This window comes from Austrofundulus limnaeus, unplaced genomic scaffold (assembly GCF_001266775.1).
Source record: "Austrofundulus limnaeus strain Quisiro unplaced genomic scaffold, Austrofundulus_limnaeus-1.0 Scaffold147, whole genome shotgun sequence".
Lineage (NCBI taxonomy): Eukaryota > Metazoa > Chordata > Actinopteri > Cyprinodontiformes > Rivulidae > Austrofundulus > Austrofundulus limnaeus.
Window position 1 is genome coordinate 1,019,761 of NW_013952549.1, and position 24,919 is coordinate 1,044,679.

At 38.9% G+C, this 24,919-nt stretch overlaps 1 protein-coding gene across 1 annotated transcript in view; it reads right to left on the minus strand.

Moving 5' to 3' along the window:
* Window positions 1-2,369: 2,369 nt before the first annotated feature.
* Window positions 2,370-24,919, minus strand: part of LOC106523201 (ankyrin repeat and BTB/POZ domain-containing protein BTBD11-A) — a gene marked incomplete at its 5' end in the record, with an annotated part of 25,375 nt that continues 2,825 nt past the window's right edge. The window contains 15 exon segments of the mRNA XM_014016568.1: window positions 2,370-3,466; window positions 3,569-3,682; window positions 4,202-4,270; window positions 4,368-4,449; window positions 4,622-4,724; window positions 6,518-6,623; window positions 7,983-8,161; window positions 8,250-8,470; window positions 9,101-9,236; window positions 9,431-9,524; window positions 10,395-10,496; window positions 12,460-12,549; window positions 14,250-14,415; window positions 15,169-15,321; window positions 20,881-21,085. Coding sequence (XP_013872022.1) covers window positions 3,257-3,466; window positions 3,569-3,682; window positions 4,202-4,270; window positions 4,368-4,449; window positions 4,622-4,724; window positions 6,518-6,623; window positions 7,983-8,161; window positions 8,250-8,470; window positions 9,101-9,236; window positions 9,431-9,524; window positions 10,395-10,496; window positions 12,460-12,549; window positions 14,250-14,415; window positions 15,169-15,321; window positions 20,881-21,085 — 2,030 coding nt within the window.

Here is a 24,919-nt window from a genome sequence, read left to right on the forward strand (position 1 = left end):
GCTTTGAGGCAGTAATTCCTGTTTCTTCACTCGAGGTGACCCCTACAGCCCAGTCAGGATAACCACACTGCTCCAGGGCCTGTCGTGTGTGTGATTTCTCTTTCTGCCTGGCTCCTGGGTTTGTAGGGACACTGTCTGCTCTGTGGTACAGAGTCCTGATCACTCCTAACTTGTGTTCCAGTGGGTGGTGGGAGTCAAAACACAAATATTGGTCTGTGTGGGTGGGCTTACGAAATATGCCAGTTTCCAACCGTCCTCCATCCGAAACCGAGACATCGCAATCCAGGAACGCCAACCTGCCTACAGGTTATCACAGGTTGTTTGTGACATACAGTGACAAACTAACAAATCTAAAACACAAATATGCAAACAAAGCAAACAATTAGATTTATGTAGATATGTATTCACTTTAGGTTAAAAGTATCTACCTTTTTATAACCATCTACTTTGGAGGTTGGGGGTAATGTGTACTTTCTAGGCATATAGTTCAAATTTAAACCACAATCTGTTACCTTTAGTTGTTATAAAGATGCTGTAAGTATCAAGAATAGATATGAATTGCCTTGTAATTGGCCTCTGTCTCTTTAAGAACATCCTACCATTTCAGACACTCCCACTTCAGCACATAATGACACCACTGATTCAGGGGTGGGGCACTCTGTGGGGTAGGAGCTGGGCTGCAGACTGAGCTCCAGGGAGGAGCTAGGTAGGTGGTAGCCTGGTAAAAACCAGCCCCTTATCCTTTGCTTTGCTTCATACAAAGGTCTGGACTCTCGGCTATAGAGAAGTGATTCTTGCTGGAGGCGTGGCCTCTGCTGAAGTTTAAAACAATTGGATTGGTTGGCAGCGATATATGTGTGCCAGTTCCACTGTGAAGGAGGCTAAGCTAAGAAGCGAACCGGAAATTGCGTGCGCTAGCCGAACCGAGCTGTAAGACACTGCGCAGAAAATCGACATCGTTCAAAACTCCGCCTTCTGTTCTCTGATTGGCCCGGATGAAGTTCTTCTGACGAAATCCTTGTCTATGGGAGAAATCCCAGACGGAGCTGAGAAGGGAAACTGCGTAGGAAGGCAAGGGCCAGGCTAGGTAGGCGGTGCTTTGTGCCGCTAAAGATTTAGGGATTTCTCAAACATGAATGTTTGAGTCAAAGCAACACTCTGGGCATGTTTTTGATGAGGGAATGACATTATCAGGTGATATACATCTCAAAACTGTCAATTTTGAATAATCCTGTCCCCCTTTAAAATGACTCTGAAAGTATGGAAGTTTTGAAATCATTAAAACAAAACAAAAAAGCCTCAGATCACTTGGTAGCCTCATACAGCTTTTATAAGAAAATGTATTTCATGTTTTACATTTTTAAGTGCCTAAAATGTTGAAGGCTTGAGGTGCTTTCATTTTGTTCAGATACTGATGATATAAATCATGAGAATCTGTAAGTTACTGGCTTCCCAGCTTTTGGCAATAAATAATTAACAAACCCCGTCATTTCCAGACTCTAATGATATCATTTCCAGGGGTGTGATTGACACAGATGCAAAACTCTTTGTGACAAGTAACTCACTGCCATTTTGCTCACGTTTCTGCAGAGGGAGKTTCTGAGTATTTGGCCCAGTGCTGAAAAGTTTGTGGTAATCTTTGCATGTGCAAGTACCGTAAACTTTCAGGTCTAAAACTCAACCAGTTTCCTGTGCATATATCCAGGTTAGAAAAATGAAGATAACCAAATTTTAGCTGGGAAGTCCAGACCTCATTTAGAAGTTATGTCGCAAATTCTGTGACGTAAAAGTTCAGAAACTAACAGAAAATGGAGAAAACAGAATGTGTTGAAAATTTTGACCCAAACAGGATATAAAGATTTCATAAGAGCACCGGGAGAAACTAAATTTATATTTTCTGCACTCAACAAAATGGATTTAATGGCTAAAAAAAGTGAATTTTTCACTTGTCCCCTTTTAAGGCTGCAATCTTTGTTTTAGCCATGTTTGAGTTCTTGACATAAAAAGACATTAAATTTTAAAGAAAGATAAAATAATACAACACCAACTCCAATAGTAACTTTTATGCAGACAAGAGAAGCATGTTTGTGATTTACACACGCTGGCTTGTGTTGTTTTTGAAGTTTCATCACATTTCATCCGTTTGGGGAATCTAAAACATGAGAAATCTGTAAATCAAGCATTTTATATCTTTAGTCATCATTTGAACTGCGTTGCCCCGTGCACGGCTGGGTGTCCCATTAAACCAACTACCAGCTGAGATTTGACCTTTAGCTGCTGAGAACAAAGAGTCAACTGGCAAAGCTGGAAATGTTTTCGTCAAACAGAATTATAGATGTTTCTATTAGTTAAAAAGAGCCTTGGCCAGATGAAACTAAAAGCAGATTTATTGCGTTCTTTACACTCAACTTTATAGAGTCACACATGATCAAGGGAAAAAAATAAAAGAAAAAAAACTCCACGTTTGACACCAAACAACCTCTCAGAAACATTATCAGGGACTCATGCTGATGATAAAAACTAGCCTTAAACATGTGAAAAAAAAAACAAGTCACCTCTCTGACATGCAACACTTATATTTACAAGATTAACTTTGTGTTTTTACAACAATATCCAACAGTAAGACACATGAGAAACCAAAAAAATCTGTTGATTTTTAAATATATACATTAACTTACATTATCAATAGCTCTGTTTTTATCAACAACATGTACAATGCAGTGGAGGAAGTAAAAGTCCTCTATGCTACCCAGTTCCAAAATATCACGTGCTTCAGTCACATCACATTTTCTTTTGTTCCTTTATTTGGCTTTACAGCGTAATCAGCACAGATTCGCAAATTTACAAATTATTTTTTTCTGTACAGGTCCAAATAATCACAACACGAGGCAGTGGCTCCTCTTCTTACCCACGGATATACTGATGACTCATCACATTATGCTGAGGTTACTTATTAAGCTCGGAAAGCTCTGATGATCGTGGTTGGCTATTGGCAAGTTGAGCTTTAATACAGCCACCGTATGACAGATGTGTTAGAACATGTTCATCAACGAGGCAGACGGACAGGCGTGGAACCATCTGCGCTAAGATAACAAGAAGCACATCAGCAACCGATGCGGTTCACAGAGACTAAAACACCACAGCATGAGCTCCTTTAAACTGGAAAATAAAAATAAAAAAATCTACTCAGATGTTCAGCTTTGCTGTGTTGGGTCTCTGCTCTGTCTCTGGTGCAGGGCTCAGAAAGTTCAGGAGTTCAGACTATGGATCCCTTGGAGGAAGACAAGTGGATGGACTGGATGCGAATGGCCAGCGTTCTCTCCAGGGCCTGCAGGATGTCCGAGCCGGGGCTGTCGGGAGGAGCGTCGTACAGCAGCTGTTTGAACGGCTCCAGCTCGATCAGGATCACCATGTTCTTCAGGAAGTAGCCCTCGATGTAGGACGCCAAATCCGGGGCGTCAAGGAACTGTGAGGAAGGTGCAGGTTCAACAAAAGTCACCATTCGAACAGCTGATTTTATTAGTGCCAATGTTACAGTAAACCCATCTGTCTCGCTTTTTACTTGTACCTTTGTGTGATTGTAGAGCTCAACACAGGTTTCTGTGTTTATGTTCTTGGAGCAGATGATCTCACAGTGCCTCTGCAATGCTTCCAGCTGGAAAAACTTGGCTGCTGATAAGAGCTGGAGGAAATAAACTCAGTTAAAGTTGATTATTTGGTTTTTAATTATTTCTAAAAGGGGCTGTGGATGCACACATTAAACAGCACATTAAAACTGTTCAATGTAAGCCAAAATTTGAAGTTTTGCATTTGTGTGTGTGCATGTTTGAATAAATGTATGAAAATATGTATGTCTGAATGTGAGTGTGGTGCTTATTTGAGATCAGAAGAGAAAAAAACAATTTGGGAGGGGGGGTTAATTCTTTAAAAAAATATTCACTTCTGTTTTTACAGAGCAAATAACTAACATTAAATATAATTTTCAGTGCTCACATCTCTAATAAAAACATGTATTAAAACTAGTTAGCCCAACTGATATTTGAACTAAAAGATACAAAGAGATCTTTGATTTGAGATTTTTATATATTGATCTTCTTTTACCTCCGTTAAGTATTTAAATAAAATGGTGAATCCAAGAAAAAAAAAGGTTTTAAAAGTTATTTTTCTCAAACAGCTGTAGCAGTTTTATTATTAGTCTAACCTCCATAATATCAGTGTTCCTGAGGTGCAGAGCGTCTGTTCCTCCGCAGTACAGATACTGCATCACCAGCTGGACACAAGACACACAGTTACACAAACATATGTTCAGAAAACAGTTTCAGTGAGGTGAAGTGGATTAAAGTCTTTCACGCTGCTCTGAGCACTACCTGGAAGATGTGATATTTGACATTGCTGATTTCAATGCAAGTGTTTTCACCACAAGGCCTGTTTGCCAGAAGAGATTTGAATCTTGAAGGTGGAGGAAACAAAGAGTCACATTTTAACGACGCAATAATAGAAAATGTAAGTTTTTGATAACATGCATAAAAATAAATCAGAGTTTCAGTGTATTTTGTAGCACCTGGTAAGAAAAAAACCTCAATCTGAACCTCCTGCTTTTTGATTGTTGATGTTTAARTACCTGTTGGAAGCGGTGAAGAGGAGGACTTTGTGGGCGTAGAAAGGCTTCCCCTCCACCAAAAAGGTCACATCAGACATCTCTTTATTGTTCAGGAAGTGAGGATCTGAAACAAACATGAAAAGCTCGATTTGTTTTTTTAATTACTCGTTTAAAAAAATTCAGCATCACCCCAAATCCTGCACTTTTTTTTTACACTCAGTCGAGGTTATTCATCATGTTGTGTTTTCTGTTCCAGTCTGAAAACACTAGATGGTGTTATGAACACTCCTTTACAGTTAATGTATTTCTTAGGAAGAAATGTATGGAGTTAAATCAGTGACAGCTTAAATTGATATTGAAAAACAGATTTGGCATTGAAAAATGAAACATTGAAAAATGAAACACTGAAAAATGAAACTTTGAAAAGATTTTAGCATTGTAACTTTAAAATGCCAAAATCTTTTCAAGGTTTATTTTTTCAATGTTTCATTTTTCAATGTTGTGTTTTTCAATGACAATGTTTTGTTTTTCAATGTTCTTTTTCAGTATTTCATTTTTCAATGTTTAATTTTTCACTGTTGTGGTTTTCAGTGACAATTTTTGTTTTTCAATGTTTCTTTGTTCAGTGTTTCATTTTTCAATGTCTAATGTCTTTTTCAATATCCATGTAAGCTGTCACTGATTGGTCAGTGTATCTTTTGGTCATTGGATTTTCGTTTTTGAAACGGGTATTAAAAAACAAGAAACGATTAGATATTTGACTTTTGTTTTAAAATACTGAAATTAAAATTAAAATATAAAGCGTTTCTCATTCTTAGTTCATTCTTAGTTCATTCTTAAGGGATGAACGAAATTTTTAAAATGATTTGAGTTTCATTTTCTGTTTCAGATAACAAAAAAGAAAATTAGTTTAAGGCAGAAACGAAAAAAAGCTTGTTTGTTYATAATCCATGACAGGTCGTGCCAACTTACTGTMTCCCTACAATAAACTGTTTCACCACCAGAAGTGGTGTCTGCAAWATCAAAGTTATTCAATGAACATCCCATTACAAGTAAAAAGCATTGATRYTGACTTCGGTAKCAAWTAWATTTGCCAAGTATTTATTTGGWAYYAGATCAATATYRAAGTCGTAGTCCTGCCCACCCCTCACTGAAAGGAAAACCCAGAGGACGCAAACTGACAGAAAAAAGCAGAGATTTTGTCAAAACTCAGGAGGATAAAAACCTTTGTGCTCACAGAACAACAACTGTACAACACACTAATAGAATGAAATTTATCTTATTTTGCTTTTTATTGAGAAAAATGGAGATGAAACATGGAGGCAGTAGCCGACATGTATGTTAAAGAGACTTATTTGGCCAAAAACCACATGAATTATCTCTGCAAAGCCTTTGGTCACAGAGAGACAGTCATCATACAACTTATTTATGGACATACTTCTCTGTGTTTCAGCCTCTTATTTACAGAAATTAGTGTTTCATTATGCAGAGCTGTCAGGCAAGCTCCCCTTCTGGTGGGGGAATACAAAGTGGTAGAATACAAACAAACAAGCCTTTTTCCGTTTCTCTCTTCAAGTAATTTTCTTTTTTGCTATCTGAAACAGAAAATGAAAYTCAAATCATTTTTTAAAATTTTGTTTATCCCCTTTTGACACTAAGAATGAGAATGGCTTTGTATTTTAATTTTAATTCCAATATTTTAAAACAAAAATCAAAAATCCACTCGTTTCTTGATTTTTAATACCCGTTTCAAAAATGAAAATCCAATGACCAAAAGATACACTGACCCTGATTTAACTTCATAAAACACCTCTGAACGCATGTAAACTGTAATACAGATATAAAGACTTTTATGATTTTTCTAATGTTGTACTTTAAAACTGCTAAAGATAAAAAAAAAGTAAAATAAAATCTCACCCAGGCGTGACGACTGCTTCCTCTTTATCTCCGACAGTTTGGGGATGGGGTATGGGCCGTAGCACTGGGTGAAGATGGCAGACAGCTGCTGACTGATCACTTCATTCTGACGACACAAAAGAACAGAATCACAAAGGAGGTGAGCGCTCTGCGACACAACACGGAGAGGTCGAACTCCAGCAGCGTTCACTCTGTTCAAACTGCCTTTCCATTAAGCCGCGCAGTAATGGGTATGTCACGTCTTTGAAAGGAGATCAAAGAATATTACACTTATTTCTTACAGCGGCATTTCCTTAGAGAGCACTGTAATGGAAAACAGAATGACAGCTCAATCAGCTGAAGGAGTGCGAGAAAAAAAGAAAAAAAACGGCACATAGTGAAAGACCTTCCTACATTTTCTATGTGTTTGTTTGCAGGCAGTTAGCAAGACTACAAGCCCCACATGTGCAATCAGGCTGCTAACACTCATTGAAGCGTGACGGCAACAAACATCCATTAACAGCTTTATAATCCACCAGGATCAAATACTGTGTGCCGCAGCCACACACTTTTTAGGATCCTGATCATTCCAGGACGCAAGTTTTGCAGCATCAGATGATGAGCAGCGTTACTCACTTCAGCTGCAAACAATTTTATGGCTGATCTGTGCAAACCTAATATAGACAACCAAATAAATGATTGATGATATACGATAACTAGATTGGTGACAGAAAATAAAAGCAGCTTATCATAAAGCATTATGATTTCAGGTAATTACTATTGAGCGAGGCTGAGAGTGAAGAGACCGAAGCCAAAGCTAAATGACATATGACTCAAAGTGAGTATTTTTTTTTATTGAAGATCGTAAAATTGTGATGTTTTGTACTGGGACAACTGGAAAAGCCAGAACACAAAGAGCTTTAAGGTGAGAGCAGTGCTGGCTCTAGCCTTTTTGGTGCCCTAGGAGAGCTGAAGCGCAACCAACACCCCCACCCCACGAACTATGTCCCACCCATCACAATTTGAACCCATTAAAACAAGTTTGACAGTGTAAGGTACTATGGTAAACTTAGATTTATTTGCCCCACCCCACCCCACCCCCGCATGCGAGTTGTATGGATTTTTTGCTAAATTTACAGATTTTTGAGGTTTTTATACAGGTAAATGTCCAAAGAGGTTGACACGTATGGGACAACAAAATACAGACTTGTTGTTATTGAGTTTGTCAACATGAACCGCTACCTGAGAGGCACTACTAGCCCCTCCCCCGTCAAGTAGTTTATTTTTCCTGTAATACTTCATTGCAGTTTTTTAAGACAAAGCTAAKTGAAAGGGGCGCTGAGCAGAGTTACAACCAGGGATTACAAACAATTACTTTTTTTCTTCTGCAGTTTGGTGCTCCCTCCAGCAGATGGCGCTCTAGGCAACCACCTAGTTTGCCTATGCCAAAAGCCGGCTCTGGGTGAGAGGCAGTCAGTGAGAGTACCTTGCTGGCCCTGAGGATCTGGAACATCAGAGGCAGGCCGTGTGTGATGAGCTCTTCAGTGTACTCTTCCTCTTCGATGCAGCTGAACTCTTTCAGGAGACCCTGGATCAGAGGCCGGCGGTGCTGATGGAAACACGTCCGCAGAGACTCCAGCCAAGTGTGCAGAGTCCACGGGACCCCTGGGCAACCATTCCAATAATACAGTATAAACACATAAATATAAAACGATAAAAGGCTGTATGTCACGCGCTGTAAATAAAAACCCACCAAGGCTCCGTATATCTATGGTGATGTCAACATGCCCGTGTTCAGAGCTGTGGTACATGGCTTCTTTAAGGGCTTTAAGTTTGGCCTTTCCGGTACGGATCAGGTCAACCTGAGACGGACTTCCACCTTCCAGCTCCGAACCTTCTGCCAGAATCTCTTCCAAGGACAAAACATCCCCTTTGCCCGTCTCTGTATGGGATAGCAGCTTACGAAACACATTTCTACAGGCACAAAAACAGAAAATAATATTTTTAAATCTTATTAATCTGCATTGATCTTTATGATTATAGTCTTAACCAAAGAGGAGTTTGGGCATGGCAGTGAAGATAACGGAAGTTAAATGTCTGTTGCTGAGTTATGGTGATTATTGGGACAGACCACTGGATAAYTGATGATGAGTGGCTACGATCGTTTCCAAAAAAGGCTGTGAAAAACTGGTAGCTGCTAGACAAGGATGCAGAAATGCATAGATTGGAAATTATTATCATGTTGAAAASTGATGTTAAAAGCTTCTCTCTTTGTTGATTTGTAATACTAGAGGCAGTGATGAAACATGAGACTGCTGGGCTAAAAACAGCCYGCAACATCTGCAAAATGGGGTTGAAACTAACTTATATACTAACAAAACACAGTTATGTCAAATGGATATTCCAGGTAATTTGAATAGGTTTGACTACTCAAAGTCCTTCATGCTTCAGCAGCAGACAGCTCACTCAGCAACACTAACTAATGATTTATTGCGATGAAGAATTACACCATGTTACTAATGCATCAGAAGGTGATTAACATCTTTGTTTTCCTGTTTATTTATTGTAAAGTGTGTTGACTAAAAATATATATTTGAAAGCTACCTGTGCCCATGAGCCGCAGCCAGGCTGTAAGAGTTCATGTCTCCCTGTGGAGCGGTGGAAATCCCGTTACGGTACATGGTGCCCACCATGGGGTCGGCCCCTCGCTCCAGCAGCAAACTCACCAACTCGAAGTTACCTGWGCAGAAATTAAAAACAAACACAGTTGTTGGTTTAAAACTGAACAAGACTGAGATTTGTCCGCTTTTATTTTTGTTCTCCAGCCTTTAATATGGGAGCTCATGCTTCAGTCGGATGTTGACAGGTGGTCCAGCAGCCGACTGATTCTGGACAGGAGTCTGAAAGACCGAGGATGGTGCTGTGTGTCCGTACCTGCAGCGGCTGCCAGCTGCAGAGGCGTCTCTGTGTAGTTTTCCATCCCGTCCTGCAGRGAACCCTCCACGTTGGCTTTGGCATCCAGCAGCAGCTGCAGGCCGGAGAACAGACGGGCACAATGGGAGAGGAGGAGATGAAGCAGGTCAGTTAACCAACCAGTCTCATTTAAAGCAACCAATCAACACATTTCAGATGTCTGAACTATTGAATTTGTTGTGTGACGATAAATCACTGTCTTCCCAATTTAGCCTAAAGAAAAGCTCCAATAATGCCTTTTGTTTGAAAATTAGATTTGCCATTTTTTGGTAACATTTATCATCACATTGGTTAAATATTCATTCTTTATAAATGATCATGCATTTCTCTCTGGAAATTGTCTTTTATAACAAATAAGGACAATTTCCTGAAGCTAATATTATCATCTAATAGGATGACAAATGACTTAATGGTTAAATTAATAATGTGTWAAACTTTGCATGGAATCATTAATAACTCCCATCTTGTGGCAATGCATGTAAAGATTTTTAAGATTTTTTTCTGAACATAACCTTTGTAACTGAGTTTCTTTATATAATGCCTCCACAGGGTCAACTACTTTGTCACAAAGCTTAAACATTTTCCATTAAAGTTTATTGATTCAGTGCTGAGGGCAAACTGAAATAGTTAAACAACTTCAATACTAATTAGGCTGCAGAGTTTCCTCTTTCCACTTTCTAAATGCAGTTTAATCCATTTTCCAAAAAGTCAAAATGTGACAGAAGTAACTGAGTAAACTCCATCTTTAAATGTCAAAAAGGTCTAATTTTAAACTACAGGGGGGGAAAAAATCTCCATTTTTTTCAGAAAAAGAGAGCAACGGGAGAGAAACGAAACAGTCAGATGGCAGAGATGACAGCGATGACCAACCATGAGCTGAAGCACAACAACAGGTCACGATGAGAGTGAGCACTGATGTCACTACCTGCACCACAGGCACATGTCCGTGCAACACAGCGAAGGTGAGGGGCGTCGCCTGCCGCGTTTCGGGAAAGATTGAGGGATGCTTGTGAACTGTGTTTGGCACCTGGGGAAGGGTAGGGGTGGGGTGGGGGGCACAGGTGGGTGGGATGGACGGGTAGAAGGGAGAAGGATGAGGGAGAGAAATACCAAGCCATTAAAACTACTACATGGACAACGGGACACGAGACAGGCAGCTGCAGGGAGGACAAACAGGGGAGAGGACAGGAAGCTACAGGAGAGTGATTAACCCTGCGGCTGGAGAGGACGTCCTGCCCCACCCCCACCCCCCAACCCCTCATTCAACCTCTAATGAACTTAATGGATTGATGTGTTTTGGTAGGCCTTGTTTTAATAGTTTCACTCTGATCCATTGTGCGTTTCTGTGATGGGGGCTCTGACCCGACAACTCCAAGGCTCTGATAAGATTGATCAAATGGAAGCAGGGCGATCACATGAGCAAAGCACAAAGAGACACATTTTCTCCTTCAGGAAGAAGATCTGAGCTGCAGATGAGACACACGATTACAACAGTTTGGTGGCAAATGATAACAGTGAAAAAGCAATAAATGTTACTTAAATGGGATGGCAACAAAATACAACAACATGCAGACTTTTAGAGGAAACAATGTCAAATAATGATACAGTTTGGAGAAATTATCCTTTTTGTTTTTCTTCTCTCTATTAGAAATAAAGTTCCTAATTTCAWTTACAAAAGCTGTTTTTAGACAAGTTTTAATATTTTATTTTAACTTGAGTCCTCCTTGTGTTTTCTGTGAATGTACAAAAAAAATCACCTCAAAGTTTTAGCTCAGGTCAAAACTGACTTATGCAGCAAATGTTTGCTGAGTAAAGTGCTGAACAAAAAGTAAAATAAATGAGTCTCAAGAATGTAACTAATGAACCATGACATTAAACTGAATGACTTATATTTATGCAGCTCAGCCTCACAGAGCAGAACCACTTGTGTTCTGATTCACAGGAACCCACATGGATTTGATGCTTTGATTCAATCGGCTCAAGAGCAAACCTAATATCACATACTGTTTTAACAGGCCAGGGTCATGAGGGAGGCCAGTTTTCTTAGCTGAAGACTCTGTGGGGAATCCACTTTGCTTTAAAGTAGACATATCATGCAAAATCCATTTTTTAGGCTTTAAATGCATTTTGTTGTGTACCTGGAATCTCTAGGAGTGCAGCAAATTTGAATTTATTCTCTCCAGGTGCTGCGTAGATATCTTTATATTTGATCATATTTATAAGGCTCGTTCCATTTCCTTTATTTTCTATGATGGTTTCTGAACTATTGCATCCAATTATTTACAACAGAACTGCCAAAAGGTCTGGACTTGCCAACTCCAATTTGGTGGTCTTCTTTCTCCTCTGGCTCWGGGTCAGACTCAGGCTTCAACATGTGAGGCTGGATGTAAGTCTTCCCTTGTTGACATTGTTTTAATTAATTTGTAAATAAAACGTTTCTCTGCTATATAGTTGTAAACTCCTTTATCTAACTAAAATGGAAGCTGGAACCTTGTTTGGATTTAAAGAGACAGCCTCAAAACGAGTTGATCTGTGACACCTCAGAAAATGGATGAAAAAGGGGGGCTTGTGGAGTTACAATAAGAAGGAATTCAGACCAAAACTGCAGTTCCACTTTATATTGACCCCAACTGAATGGTTTAAATGTGGAAAAAGAAGGATTAAAAAGCAGGATATGTCTCCTTTAAATCTACCAATTTATTTTTTGTTTTCCTGACAAAAAATGCAGTAACAAATTTCTAAAACACTCAATTGAAAGYTATTTGCTGTTCTTCTAGACAGCCTCATGATCCTCACCTTTACAGGCATGAGAAGTGGGAGGGAACAAGAGGGGATGATGGATGACAWGTTTGTCTTTCTCCAGCTCAAGAACACTTTATCCTCATTCTTATCCACCCGTTTACCCGCCGCTTGTTAAATCAATCACACTGCTCAAGCACCGCCTACTCAGATCAAGAAAAAACTTTTCCGTTTCTCCTTTTATCACTGACCTCRCTGTTGATATCTGCTCCTGCGTCCAGCAGCATCTGTACCATGGCTTCATCCCCACGAACACAAGCGTACATCAGCGGAGTCATCCCCTACCAGAGCAAAGGTATATAAAAAAAATAAAAATATATACATATATAAAAAATAACACATTGTTAGAATYCTTCATTTTATACAATCTGCAAACAGCTAATTAAGCTTGCAGTTTTTTCGATCAATGGGCCTCATGCAGGAACATGTTCGTATTCTTATCCTAAATTTATTTTGATCATACAAAGGGTTCGTACGAACATGTCACGTCAGATTCAACAAACTCTTCTATCTTCCTGAAAAGTGTGTAAATGAGCTGCGTAAATTCCACGTGTTCGTATCCAGCTGCTCGTGCTCGCGAGAGGAGATTAGCATAATTACCACCCCAAAAACACCATATAAGGCCATGTTTCCTGCCTCAGATATCAGGAAGTGTCCATTCATGAAAATGACAGCAAAAATTCAAAAGAAAAACTTTACGAGTTCAGAGATTGAAKTCCRTCTGTCAGAGATCCAGAAAAGAAAATCTGTCATTTTTAGCAGGTCAGCTGTGGAATAAAAAGAGCTGCTAAAAGTATAAACAACTGTGTTAAATAATTTTCATTTATTCAGAAGCCACACCGTCGCACACCCGCCCCAACGCGGTCTCAAGTGGTCTCAGTTGCGGTTCTGAAATAAGCATCTTAAAATGTTTTCAAAATATTTCTGGCACTTTGGAGAAAATCCAGGACTTGCTGGAGGGATTATGTATCCCCTCTGGCCTGGGAACGTCTCGGAGTCCACCAGGACGAGCTGGAAGGTGTCGCTGGGGAGAGAGGGGTCTTTCTGCTGCTGCCCCTGTGACCTGATAGTGGATAAGCGGCGGAAAACGGACGAACGGACAGTTTATATTATTAGTCTAAATTATTACATTTAAAATTATAACTCTAATTCAAGCAGAATAGCCTATTGTCAACATAATTATGGAGTGTGATTTATTTTCAACTCAAAATATCTTCAAACTAATGAAATATAAAGTTATTAGGGAGGAAAATCAGTCTGGATAACAGCAGACTGACTGCTCGTAAAATATATGACAGGTCTGGACCACTCGCGAATTTTGTTCGTATCTGAAAAAAATCTTAGAATACGAAAACATTGGTGAATGCCACAAATTCTCCTAAATCACTCGTACGCACAATTTAAGAACAAATCTGTGTGTACGAACGGTTCTTGCATGAGGCCCAATGAAGTAAAATGATACTAACTTGTATTCTTGAAAGACTCTACTCCAGTCATTGGCTTTGCTGGGAGTAAAATTCAATTAAATCGATTTTTTCAGCTTGTTAAATATATCTATATTCCTTCTGAGCTATCTGCTGCAGGAGGACAGTCTGAGAGAAACATTTGGTCCAGGACTCTGTTTAAGTTTAGTAAAAAATAAATAAAAAAAAACCACCCCTCCAGCTAAATGTTGATTTTTTTTCATGGAAAACTGAGTTGTGATTGCAGTATTCCCCTGATGATTTCCTGTACTGGAGCTTGATAGTCATGATATAATGACGGGTTACTTGGCAGGAGTGCTGCGGGCAAAACAGCCCAGAAGATTCTGATATRTGCAGCTGCCTTCTGCTCGCAAGTCAAGTCTGTTCTGAAAAGGTGAAGGAGCCGCAGTTTACCAACCAAACAAAATCTGCCTCTTGCTGAGCRTAACGTATGCATGTGCGTAAACATGCTGGTGGTTTTGCGTTATTTACGGTAATGTGTTGACTGTGTTTCTAACCTGCTCATTCATGCTGTTGATTCCATCTGGCCCGAGCAGGTTGATCGCCTGGTTTACCAGGTCCGTGCGCCCACAGCTGAGCATGCGGAAGCCCAAGTCCTGCAGGAACTTTGCCTCGGTAGAAGCAGCATCCAGTTTCCTCGAGGCACAGAAGCAGTCATCCGTTCTGAAGGGAAAGGCACACACACACACACACACACACACACAGAGACTCATGGTGCATCATGGTTAAGACTAATCTGAGTCACTTTAAAGGGAGATCTTATTTTTTCCAATTCAATACCAAAGTGAAGTAACTATGTTACCTTCAGTTGTTATGAAAATGCTTCGTATATCAAAAATAAATTTKACTTTGCTTCATCATCATAAACGCCGTAAAATTGGCCTCTGTCTCTTTAAGAAACTCCTATCATTTCAGACACTCCCACTTCAGCACGTCTTCACAGCAATGCTTCAGGGGAGGGGTGCTCTGTGGGGCGGGAGCTTAGCTGGAGACTGAGCTCCAGGGAGGAGCTTTGTACAAATAGGCGGAGCTTTGTACCAGCCAGTGTTTAGGCAGCTCCACATGGCTACCACAGGAGATTCAAGGATTTCTCAAACATGAATGAGTCAAAACAACACTGGGTCTGTTTTTGATGAGGGGATATCATTAAAACATGATATAAAGCTCAAAAGTGTTGATTCTGCATAATACGCCCCCTTTAAAAAGAGAGTCATTCCTTTATATTATGACTAGCTTAGGGTATTGTGATGAAGAAACGATTCAAGGCAATCAGTTCTTAGATTAAAAAAAATTTTTTATTTAACTTACGCTTTCTGCCACATTTTTCTTAAACATCTTTCACATTAAATGAAAAGTGAGCAAAACAGAAAGAGAGTCTCTGCAGCCTGAAATTAAGCAGAACTTTCAGAAGTGTACCTGAGCTGGCGCGGCTCACAGTCCACTCCGGGCAGCAGCAGCCTGGCCGCCTGCCGAACATCGTCGCTGTCCACCGTGAAGCTCCGTCTGTGTTCAGTGTGGACCACGGCCACTCGCACCCATTCCATCAGAGGCGGCAGCACCATGAACGGTCTGTAGGGGGAGACAGAAGAGTAGAATCCAAACCCCCAAGTGTATGCAGGCATTTGCTTAGAAAATCCACCTGACTCAGAATTTGCAAGGGTTTTTTTTTTTTTGCCTGGATGCTCGGGAACAGGCTGATGTCTGTTTAGAGAATAAAAAGACAGACTGGATGCCATTAATGTTTGCAAAAAGTCGAGGAAGAAGTTAATGATGCATTAATTGAGTTTTTCAGTCACTTTGGTTTATTCTGGTGAACTGAAGCCAGCTAGAGAGAGTGGTTAATCTTTAAAAGTGTAGCTTTTGATCATCTGACATTCAAACCCAAATGTGTTGTGCTTCATGAATTCAGTTCATTTAACAATAATTAATTTGTCTCTGTTTCTTAAAATGCATAGTAAATTGAATGCACCGTGTATGTTGCTCTTCCTGTTTTGCATGTGATTGAAAGGGTTTGTGAACATCGCGATCCATATGAGTTACTGCACAACAGCATGCATTATTTATGAGGGCTCGGCGCCTGTTGAAGGTAAACTAAAGGTGCAGTGATGTATTTTCTCAGATGCACTGTGGCACTCAGACAGAGGCGGCAGAAATCCATCACACAGTTGAACCCGACACAAGTGAAACGTCTGCGAGACCAGGGCCGTCATTTAAATAGTGGTAGAAGAGGGAAAGTCATGGTGTGGGCTGGGTTGGAAACCAGTGCAATGCAGCCAAAGAATCCTAAAATTTACTCAATTTTTATCATATTTGTATACAGCTATAACTAAATGACTTTGGAGYCAMTCCCATTTAAAATGGAGAAAACCCAAACATGGGTTTGATTTAACCAATTTTACAGGTATTACAGTAAGTTCAAGTCATGAAAGGCACTGGCAACAAAATGAAATTTTATGACTTTTTATGTTTTGCTCATATTCCACAAAAAAGAAACTTAAAACAAGGTTAAGAAGTTGCAAACGTTGTGTCACTGATACAGAACACTAGTTTTTATTTTTTTAACAGTTGCTGCTTTAAATGTCAGAAATAATGAGACATGTCCATCATTTCCACCCCAAAGGCTGTTCTGGTAAAAATATGAAAAGTATGAATATATTAAAAACATTTTTCCTCTTGGCCTCCTGTCTGATTCTGTCCTGCTGTCATTAACCAGATAAATACATCTGCGTTATGTCCAGTTTTGACCTTTGTTTCAACTCTAACAACTTTCTCCTTTTAAGGAAAACAATCCATGTTAATATCCACATCGTACACCTGCTTCCTTTTGTTTAGGGTCATGAAGAGGTTAAAGCAGTGATCTGCAACCTGCGGCTCTGGGGCCACATGTGGCTCTTTGGCCCCTCTGCAGTGGCTCTTTGAAGCTTTGACCAAAACCAACATGGGATAATTTGGGTTGATTTTTTATACCCACAATGGCAACGGCTGGCTTTTGCAGTTTTCCTGTCAATTTGTTGGCAAATATGTGATCAATAAACTCGGAGCAGCCCACAGGTCACCAGTTGATAACAGTTGTAGCWTGTTTTGTTGCTCCGGTCACATTTTATTGGTGAGCCAAGTAGCAGAAATGGATGTTTTGATTGTAAAGGTTGCAGACCCCTGGGTTAGAGATTATAACTATGACAGAGCAAGAGCAGGAAGCAGATTAAACCCTAGAATTGGACATCAGTCCATCACAAACAGGGTTAATGTTGAAAAAAAAAATCAACTTTCACATTTATGGTCAATAGAGGCACCCTGAGAAAGTGCAATCATGAGCGCCTGTTTATTTTTAAAAGCTATTTAAATATATAAAAACTAAGTTAAGAAGAATTATCTAGGCCCTCAAATTGGAGCACTACATATGCTTATAATACCCCCAATTAAATCAGTTTAAAAAACTAACAAGTTGGTTTGTTTAAAATATATGTATAAAAAATAAACATTTGTTTTTAGATTTATTGATCAGTGTGTTAGGATGCCTGCTATCCTGACCGTGCTTGGTTCTCTGCTGTCAACAAAAACAATATTTAGTGGTGGGCAGCACTAATCTAAAAATTGGTTGCACTAACCCTAATTCTAAAGCACTAACACACTTAAAAATTTAGCAAAAGCTAATTCTAAAGCACTAAAAACCCAGCTGATGCACGGAATATTCCTCAGAGTCAACATGAGACAATATTTTCTTTGTGCAGAATATTGTTAATATTTCATCTCGTGTAGAGGTTCCCAAAGTTGGAGTCGAGACCTCTTTGTGGGTCACAAAACATCAAGTGAGGGTCTCTAGATGATTTCCAGACATCAATTTAAATGCAAAAAAAAAAAGCTAATGGAATATTTTCATCATGATTATTGCAATTTTTTGAAATGAACATAAATGAACAAAAATTAGTATCATAGTTACTAGGTAAGTTTATAGTTATTGTTCCCATGTTTAACAGAGTTATTAGAAAAGTTTGCATATGAAAATGAGTAATATATGGGGTCTCGAGTGTCTGCAACCGATATTTTGTGGGTCGGAAGCAAAAAAGTTTGAAAACCACTCATCTAGTAGATAAGTGACATGAATATGAACAACATGTCTGACAGCTTTCACCCTCAGCTRTTGACAATAATGTTGATCAATAACATTTAAAGAACTAAATTAGTGCTTTTAAATTCAGCTCATACATTTAGCAAGTGCTAATCCACTAATAAATTAAGAAATTGGCAAAAGCCCTAAAGCACTAATCARAAAATTAGTTCCMCTGTTAGTGCTTTAGTGCTTTAGGGGAACTGTGCCCACCACTGACAATATTTAACAYTTCTCTGAGCCGATGGGACTTTTGATTTGGTTTAAACAGAGCCTGACCCAAAGCCATGTGACATATCAGTTCCAGAGACTTCATTAAAGCAGCATGCAGCACCTCATCTACAGGCCGGGAACGTGCAACATAATGATTCTTCCTTTATAAGCTTGATGGAAACTTCAGTTCACAAGCAGTTCAAGGTCTTTCTTTCGGAGCAGCAGAAATCTCCCAAAGGAAACTTTCACACAGGGTTTCCCTAAACTTCACTCTGCCCCTGCCCTTGTGCTTCAATCTAACTAAAGCAAACCTGAGTAAATGTGATGTTTGTGACAGACAGTGCACTGAGCGGGTCACCCGGGACTCAAAACAGCTGAAAAAGCAGCTGCACTGCAGGTGAAAGTCTGGACCCGAGGCCCAGAGGAGGACTGTGTAGGATCAACTGTCAGCCCTGGTTTTAACCAATGGAAACTGAGGGGGGGAGGTCCACAATGTGTGAGAAATACTGAGCATACAAAGCGTGAATAAAAAGAAACAGCTCATAAAAGCAGATGAAATGTGTTTCATGTGTAAAAGAAAAAGTAAAAGGTCTCCTTTGTACTTGCCTGACTGTGGAGATGACGTGTGAATTAAAACTATAAAACTCTTACCTCATCCATCCATCATTCACACACAAAACCACCAGCAAAATCTTTCTTCCCACCGRGTCACTTCAGAACCCAATCAGTTCACTTCTATAAAACTGAGCTTTCCATTCAGAGGCAGCGCGTGTCGTTTCAGGTTTGAGAGCAGAAACACGATAAAAGGAGAGTCTGCAGAGGTGTACTGTTGCAGCCCAGTGACCTCAGCAGAACCAGCAGGCTGCGTCTATGAGCTGAGGTGAAAAACAGGACAGAGCCAGGGGAGTAAATTGTGTTTAACTGTGGGGACTTTCCACGTCTCCTCACAAAGTTATCATTCTGTTTTATTAATGTTGTCCCAGAGAGCTTTAAAGGTGTTATTSATACCTTCCCTGCAGCGCAGAAAGAAGTGAAATAATGTGATCGTGGATGCACCTTCATAGTAACTTTTGCAGTCAAACCCAATCAACGCTACAGCTAATCAAGCACACCCAAACAAATAACCTAGATTATTTTATAGCAGTTTTAGATACTGAGCTAATATTTGCTGTTGTGTGTAATATGCATYCATCCCTTTAATTGCTTTCTGTTTATATCAATCAGTTTACTTTTCTCTCCTGCTTTAATWTTGTTTCTTTTTGGWATRTTATGTAGCATCTTTAGTAAATTTGAGTTTTTGGAAACATTTTAAAACTTTCCAAAAATTGGGTTCTCTGTGTTTCCTGTGCCTCTGCTTCTCTCTGTCTCTCCACACTACTGTTACTGTATACACTGTTGTACCCTGTTTAGAGGCCTCATACATGTATTAACAAACACCATTCTGTCATCTTAGCGAGATTTGATACAAGGTCAATGGAAAACACAAAGATAAACACAAGTGATATCTAAGAATGATTATTGTTAGCAAATCTTGTTCTGACTTTAATCATTCTATCTGCAGRTGAACAGCATGTCATGAAAACCTAGGTCATTAAAGGATGTCATGAATTACTTGCTCAAACATAAAAGCATTAGTTCCATTACAGGTTTAAACAACTATTTGTAGGAGTATTTTAAAAGGCCAGAAAGCAAAAAAATGAGACCCACACAGCCAACAGCCTCATCAGAAAGGCTGCACCAGAACAATGRTTTTGATTAGCTGTAGATGTGTCAACAATGCAAACACAATAGTGTTAAAKGTATTTATGAAACTGTGAAACAGGAGAAAACAGATGCATTGACCTTCTAACAACATATATAAGCCACCCAGCTCTTTATAACACCATAAACTTCTAACTTGATTGGTAATCTGATACAATGCTCAGACATWTAATCTTAAAATGTGTAACTTTACCAGACAGTTTCAAGAGAACATTACCTTTTCACTGTTAAACTTGTCTGATAAGTTCAGTTTCTGTCAGAGTTTTTATAAGACTTTGCATCAGTTGACCTTTATTATGAATATGAACAAAGTCTGAGTTTCAGACCAGAACCTCAGCTCCCTAATTACAGTCTGAGACTTTAGCAAAAGTCATCGGGGGGCTTAAAGCTTCTGAYTGGCTTTCTGTTTCATCTGAACAAAAAGGTAAAACAGCAACTTTACTCTCTGTTTTTTACAAGAATTCTTCCTGAATCTTCTCTATTTAAGGGCTATTCAACTAGACTGCAAATGGGGCCACAGTTACAACNGACTCTAACTGGAAGATCTACCCATTACTCACCTCTACCATTACTCTGTTCCCAGGTCCCGTCCCCAAGACCCCTGCACCTGTATATAATAAACTCACTTACTTTTTATATTACATTCTCAGTCTCTGCTTTATTAGTATCTGCTCACGTTGACATTTTTCTGCAACCTGATAACAACAAGTATTATTATCTTGTACTTTTTAAATTTGTTTATTTTGTTGCGTTAAACTCTAAACTGAAAATTTACAGTTGATTCAAAGTTTATTTTTACATTAAATTAAGTAACGCTTACGAATATGTATATAGAATTTTCTTTCAGTTTCAGAATCAAATTAAATGAAAAAGAGCTGAATGACATAATTGCGAAAAAATTAATGATTAAATTAATTATACTGAAATCACGTGTCATTCCTAAAGGAAGGTTTTCAGTTCTTTGTGTGAGGTTAAAACAAWACATCGGAGTGYCCTAAAGCTCTTCTTTCTTGTGTTTGTTTGTCTTGCACGTGTTTGTGTCTCACCTCTCTGTCAGCAACGTGACCTTGGAGGGCTCAACGTTTGGGTTCTCCCACTCCATGTGAGGGCAGTGCATAAAGTAACACAGTGTGTAGATCGCTTCAGGTGCCCAGTGGATCACACAGCTCTTTGGATGGATCGGCGTCCCATTGCTCTGATTCTTCATATACAACGGGTGGAGGTGGTGCATGGCTCGGGACACAAGATCACCTACACACACATACACACACATGGATCGAGCTAAACATTAAACACAACAGGAAAATGGCTGCTGAGAAAGTCACTGGCACATTCAGCAGATAAGATAGAAAATACAATATGGTGCACATGTTCTCTAAAAATATATCAACTTTCTTATTTCTCCTTTGTCAGGGAAAATTAATAGTTTCCATGTGTTACRGCACAGAACAACAGTCATTTCTGAGCAGTTCAGAGGGGCAGAGCAGGATGCTGAGCACATATTTATGGATAAACAACAGCTAATCTGAGCTACATTGTACAGATAATTGTGTGAATGTTATTAAGCATTCACACAATTGAGATTGGCCATTTTTCCTACACGTGTTTTGGTATATGTATCTCATTCAGTTACTTCAGGACATTCAGGGTATGTCTTTTAGTATTTCAGTAATTTATACTTTTTGAGATATTTAGCCTTTTTGGACATTTTTTTAATTGAAAGTGAGCAGAGCTCCATTTAACATCCAGAAAATCTTTTATATTGTTTATAAGCTTTTCCTGCACTTTTCACCTTTTGTTTTTGTTCTGCATTTTTGTGCTATTTTCAGCTTTTTTTCAGCTTTTCAGCTATTTTTCTGCTCTTTACAGTTGAGGTAATATTTACTGTTTAAAACCTTTTGTGCTTCTGTCAGCTTCTTTCTGCTAATTAAAGCTTTTTGGACTTCTTGTATTTTATTTTCTGCATTATGAGTAAGTTACTTTTCAGCTATTTCAACTAATCTTACCTTTTTTCAGCTAAATCATCTTTTGTAATAATTTAAGCTTCTCACTGCTTAATTGAGCAAACACACTCTTTTTAATTCTTTGTGCTATATTTAGCTTTTTTGCTGCTTTTTAGCTACTGTTTTTGCTAATTTCTGCTTTTTTAGCTATTTTATGTCAAATTGCAAAAAAAAATCTGAAAATATCTTTCAGCATCAAGCATTCATGCCGCATTTATTTTCCAGAAAATACAGATTCCCTAGTTTACTTGTGTTTTTAAGTCCTACATCTTAATGAACAAGGCTTTACTCTACAATTAAATATATCTTTCAACCGAGCTTTAAAATACAAATATATATTTTATGAATAGCACAGGTTTTGCAGCTGCAGGGTCAGATATCATATTGCAGTGAGATCAGTTTCTCAGAAGTTCAGACATGAATTTGAGTTTCTGTTCCAGTCAGCTCATTCCTTCCATGGAAACATGATGATTGTGGCACCTCCGTTATTGAGTCTCGTTGAAGATAAAATACAATAGAATCTTTGCTTTATTCCAGTGAACTCAAACTCCAATATCGCTGAGTCCTGTCAGGTTTCCGCCACATCTCCTTCCTGTCTAAACTTTCAGCACTATGAGTGGATGTAATAAAAATCTGAAGCAGAGAAGATATCAACAGCTTGTGGCACAATGCTCTGTTCATTTTCGATACGAGGTACAAAAGTAATAGAGCGTGATGCTGAACGGTCCACTGCTGTAAATTAGATTTACTGTATGTGTGCCTATATGATTCAAAACATGGAACAGTCATCCCTCAAGACAAAGGGCTTTGTTTAGCATCAAAACTGCACCTTTTATTACGTGACAAGATTCCATTTAACCTCGACGACGTGAAAGGCAAGTGTGAAAAGGGAAGGCTGAACGAGGGGAAAGCAATCATCCAACAAAGCTAATCTCTCTGCTGTCCTTTGGGAGGACAGTCGCTGCACCAGAGGAACATCCTCGACATCATCCTGATGCAACGAGCAAACAATATCAAAACAAAAACCGCTTTCTGCATATTTTAGTTTTGAAAGCAAATCAATTTGATGTATTTTTTGTCATAACCCATAGCCTTTTAACACAATSCAATTTTTATCAAAACCTCATCCCGGCTGATTCTTTTCTTAAAATAATAGGAGGAAAAGAAGTTCACAGTTTAAACAGATCTTATTACTTATTTTTGAAGAAAACTGCTATCATCATCATTTAAAACTCTGGTCTGAAAAGTGGTGGGACTTATGCATTTCTTCAAGTAATGCTAGGCCTGTAACTTTTTAAAAGCGTTATCATTCTCTCTGGATGAGATAAACACAACTATGCAGGCATATATTAGCACAGATTTGACTCATGAGAGGTTTTTAAAGAGGTAGTTTCTTCAAGGTCAGTAAGGGTTAATGGAGCACCCACACAACAATTCAACCCAGAGAGGGTGAATGTTTAATAACAGGAAAGAGCATTTATTTGTCGAAAATAGTAGAAATGAGCTCAGATATGTAATGGAGCACCTGCCAGCTTACTTTTTTCAGAAAAAAGTGTTTTTGCGTATGGATTAATTGGGTTGTTGCTGCTCTGTGCAGCTGCTGAAATCAGCACAAATTGACTGTTTCAATTACATGATGCTGCACAGCCGTGATTAGGTTYAACAGCTGCCCGTGGCCATCTCGCCTCAACAAGATGCAAAGCTGTTCTTCTTTTACGTTAGCTTTGTCCACCTGAAAACAAACATTTAAACGCTAACTGCCGCTTTTAAACACCTCTGTTACAACTGTCATCTGATAACGATCAGAGGAAGGAGTCAGAGTCAAATCTGCTCAGAAATCATCTGTGTTTGGCAAATCTGTTTCTGAGGGTTCAACCTGAATGTTGCTTTTTTAAAACCTTATTTCCTCACATTAGGTTACAATAAGCTGCAGAACATATCTGRCACAGGAGAGCCTGACTGAGTGATTATGACGCACTTGGACAATTTGCAGGGCTGTAATTTCAAATATGCTAATATGGCATTTTAGAAAAAGAGAAGATGAGACAATACTCCGGCCCAATCAGCGACAAACCTCGAAATCCCAGCGCAAATGATTGTCCCTCGCCCGTTTGCAAACTCCAGTTTCATTTTATATTTGTTTTAGAGAATAAACTCAGCAGTCGTCTCGAGTTTAAATGTGTTTTTTTTTTCCTTGCCACATTTTGATCTTGCCACTCTTTTCTGAACTCCTCAYCCCCCTGAGGTAACATTAGAACTGGACTCAGCGATGCCATTCTCATCAGCTGCTCTGTTGTCTCAAAGTGTTTGTCGTGTCAACAGAACAGAACGGATCCCCGATCGGCCTCATCAATAAACACGTCTGGCGATTTGCCTCCTGAGAAAACAAACAGCGAGGAACTGTGTCCTGGTTCATTGTGGAGATAAATGTTTGCATTAGATGTAGAAATAATTTTCAGACAATTACAGAAGTAATTTTTCCCCCTTCTTCATTTGGGCGACATTAGGAGACAATCTGTACGTTCTATGAGCACAGTGGYGGATCTAGGATTTTTCTAAGGGGCCATCAAGGGGSCACAATATTCATAGAGGGGCCAAGTCTTTGTTCAACATCCTTTCACACAAATTCCCAGTGTATACAATTTACACTTCAAACACTTGTAATGTAATGACATTTTTTTAAAAAGATACCACTTTACAATAAGGCCCCCCTTATAGATGGCTTTTAAAGAGTTTATAAATAGGTTGTTAATTAATCTGTAAACACTTTAAAAAGTATTAATAAGTGTTTATTATGCAATTATTAAGGACGAGAAAGACACAAAATTGTCCAGTTTCATTTATTAATGATTTATGAAGTGTAAGCTTTACAAATTAATTAATAACCTGTCTATAAACTCTTTACAAGCCATCTATAAGGGGAGCTTGATTGCATAGTGGTACCAAAAATCTTGCACAGTAAATTCTCCTCACCAGTTTTTCATACATTTTACTCAGAGTTGTAAAGTAACTAAGTACAAATACTAAGTTCCTGTACTTAAGTAGAAATTTTGGTTATCAGTACTTTACTTGAGTAATTATT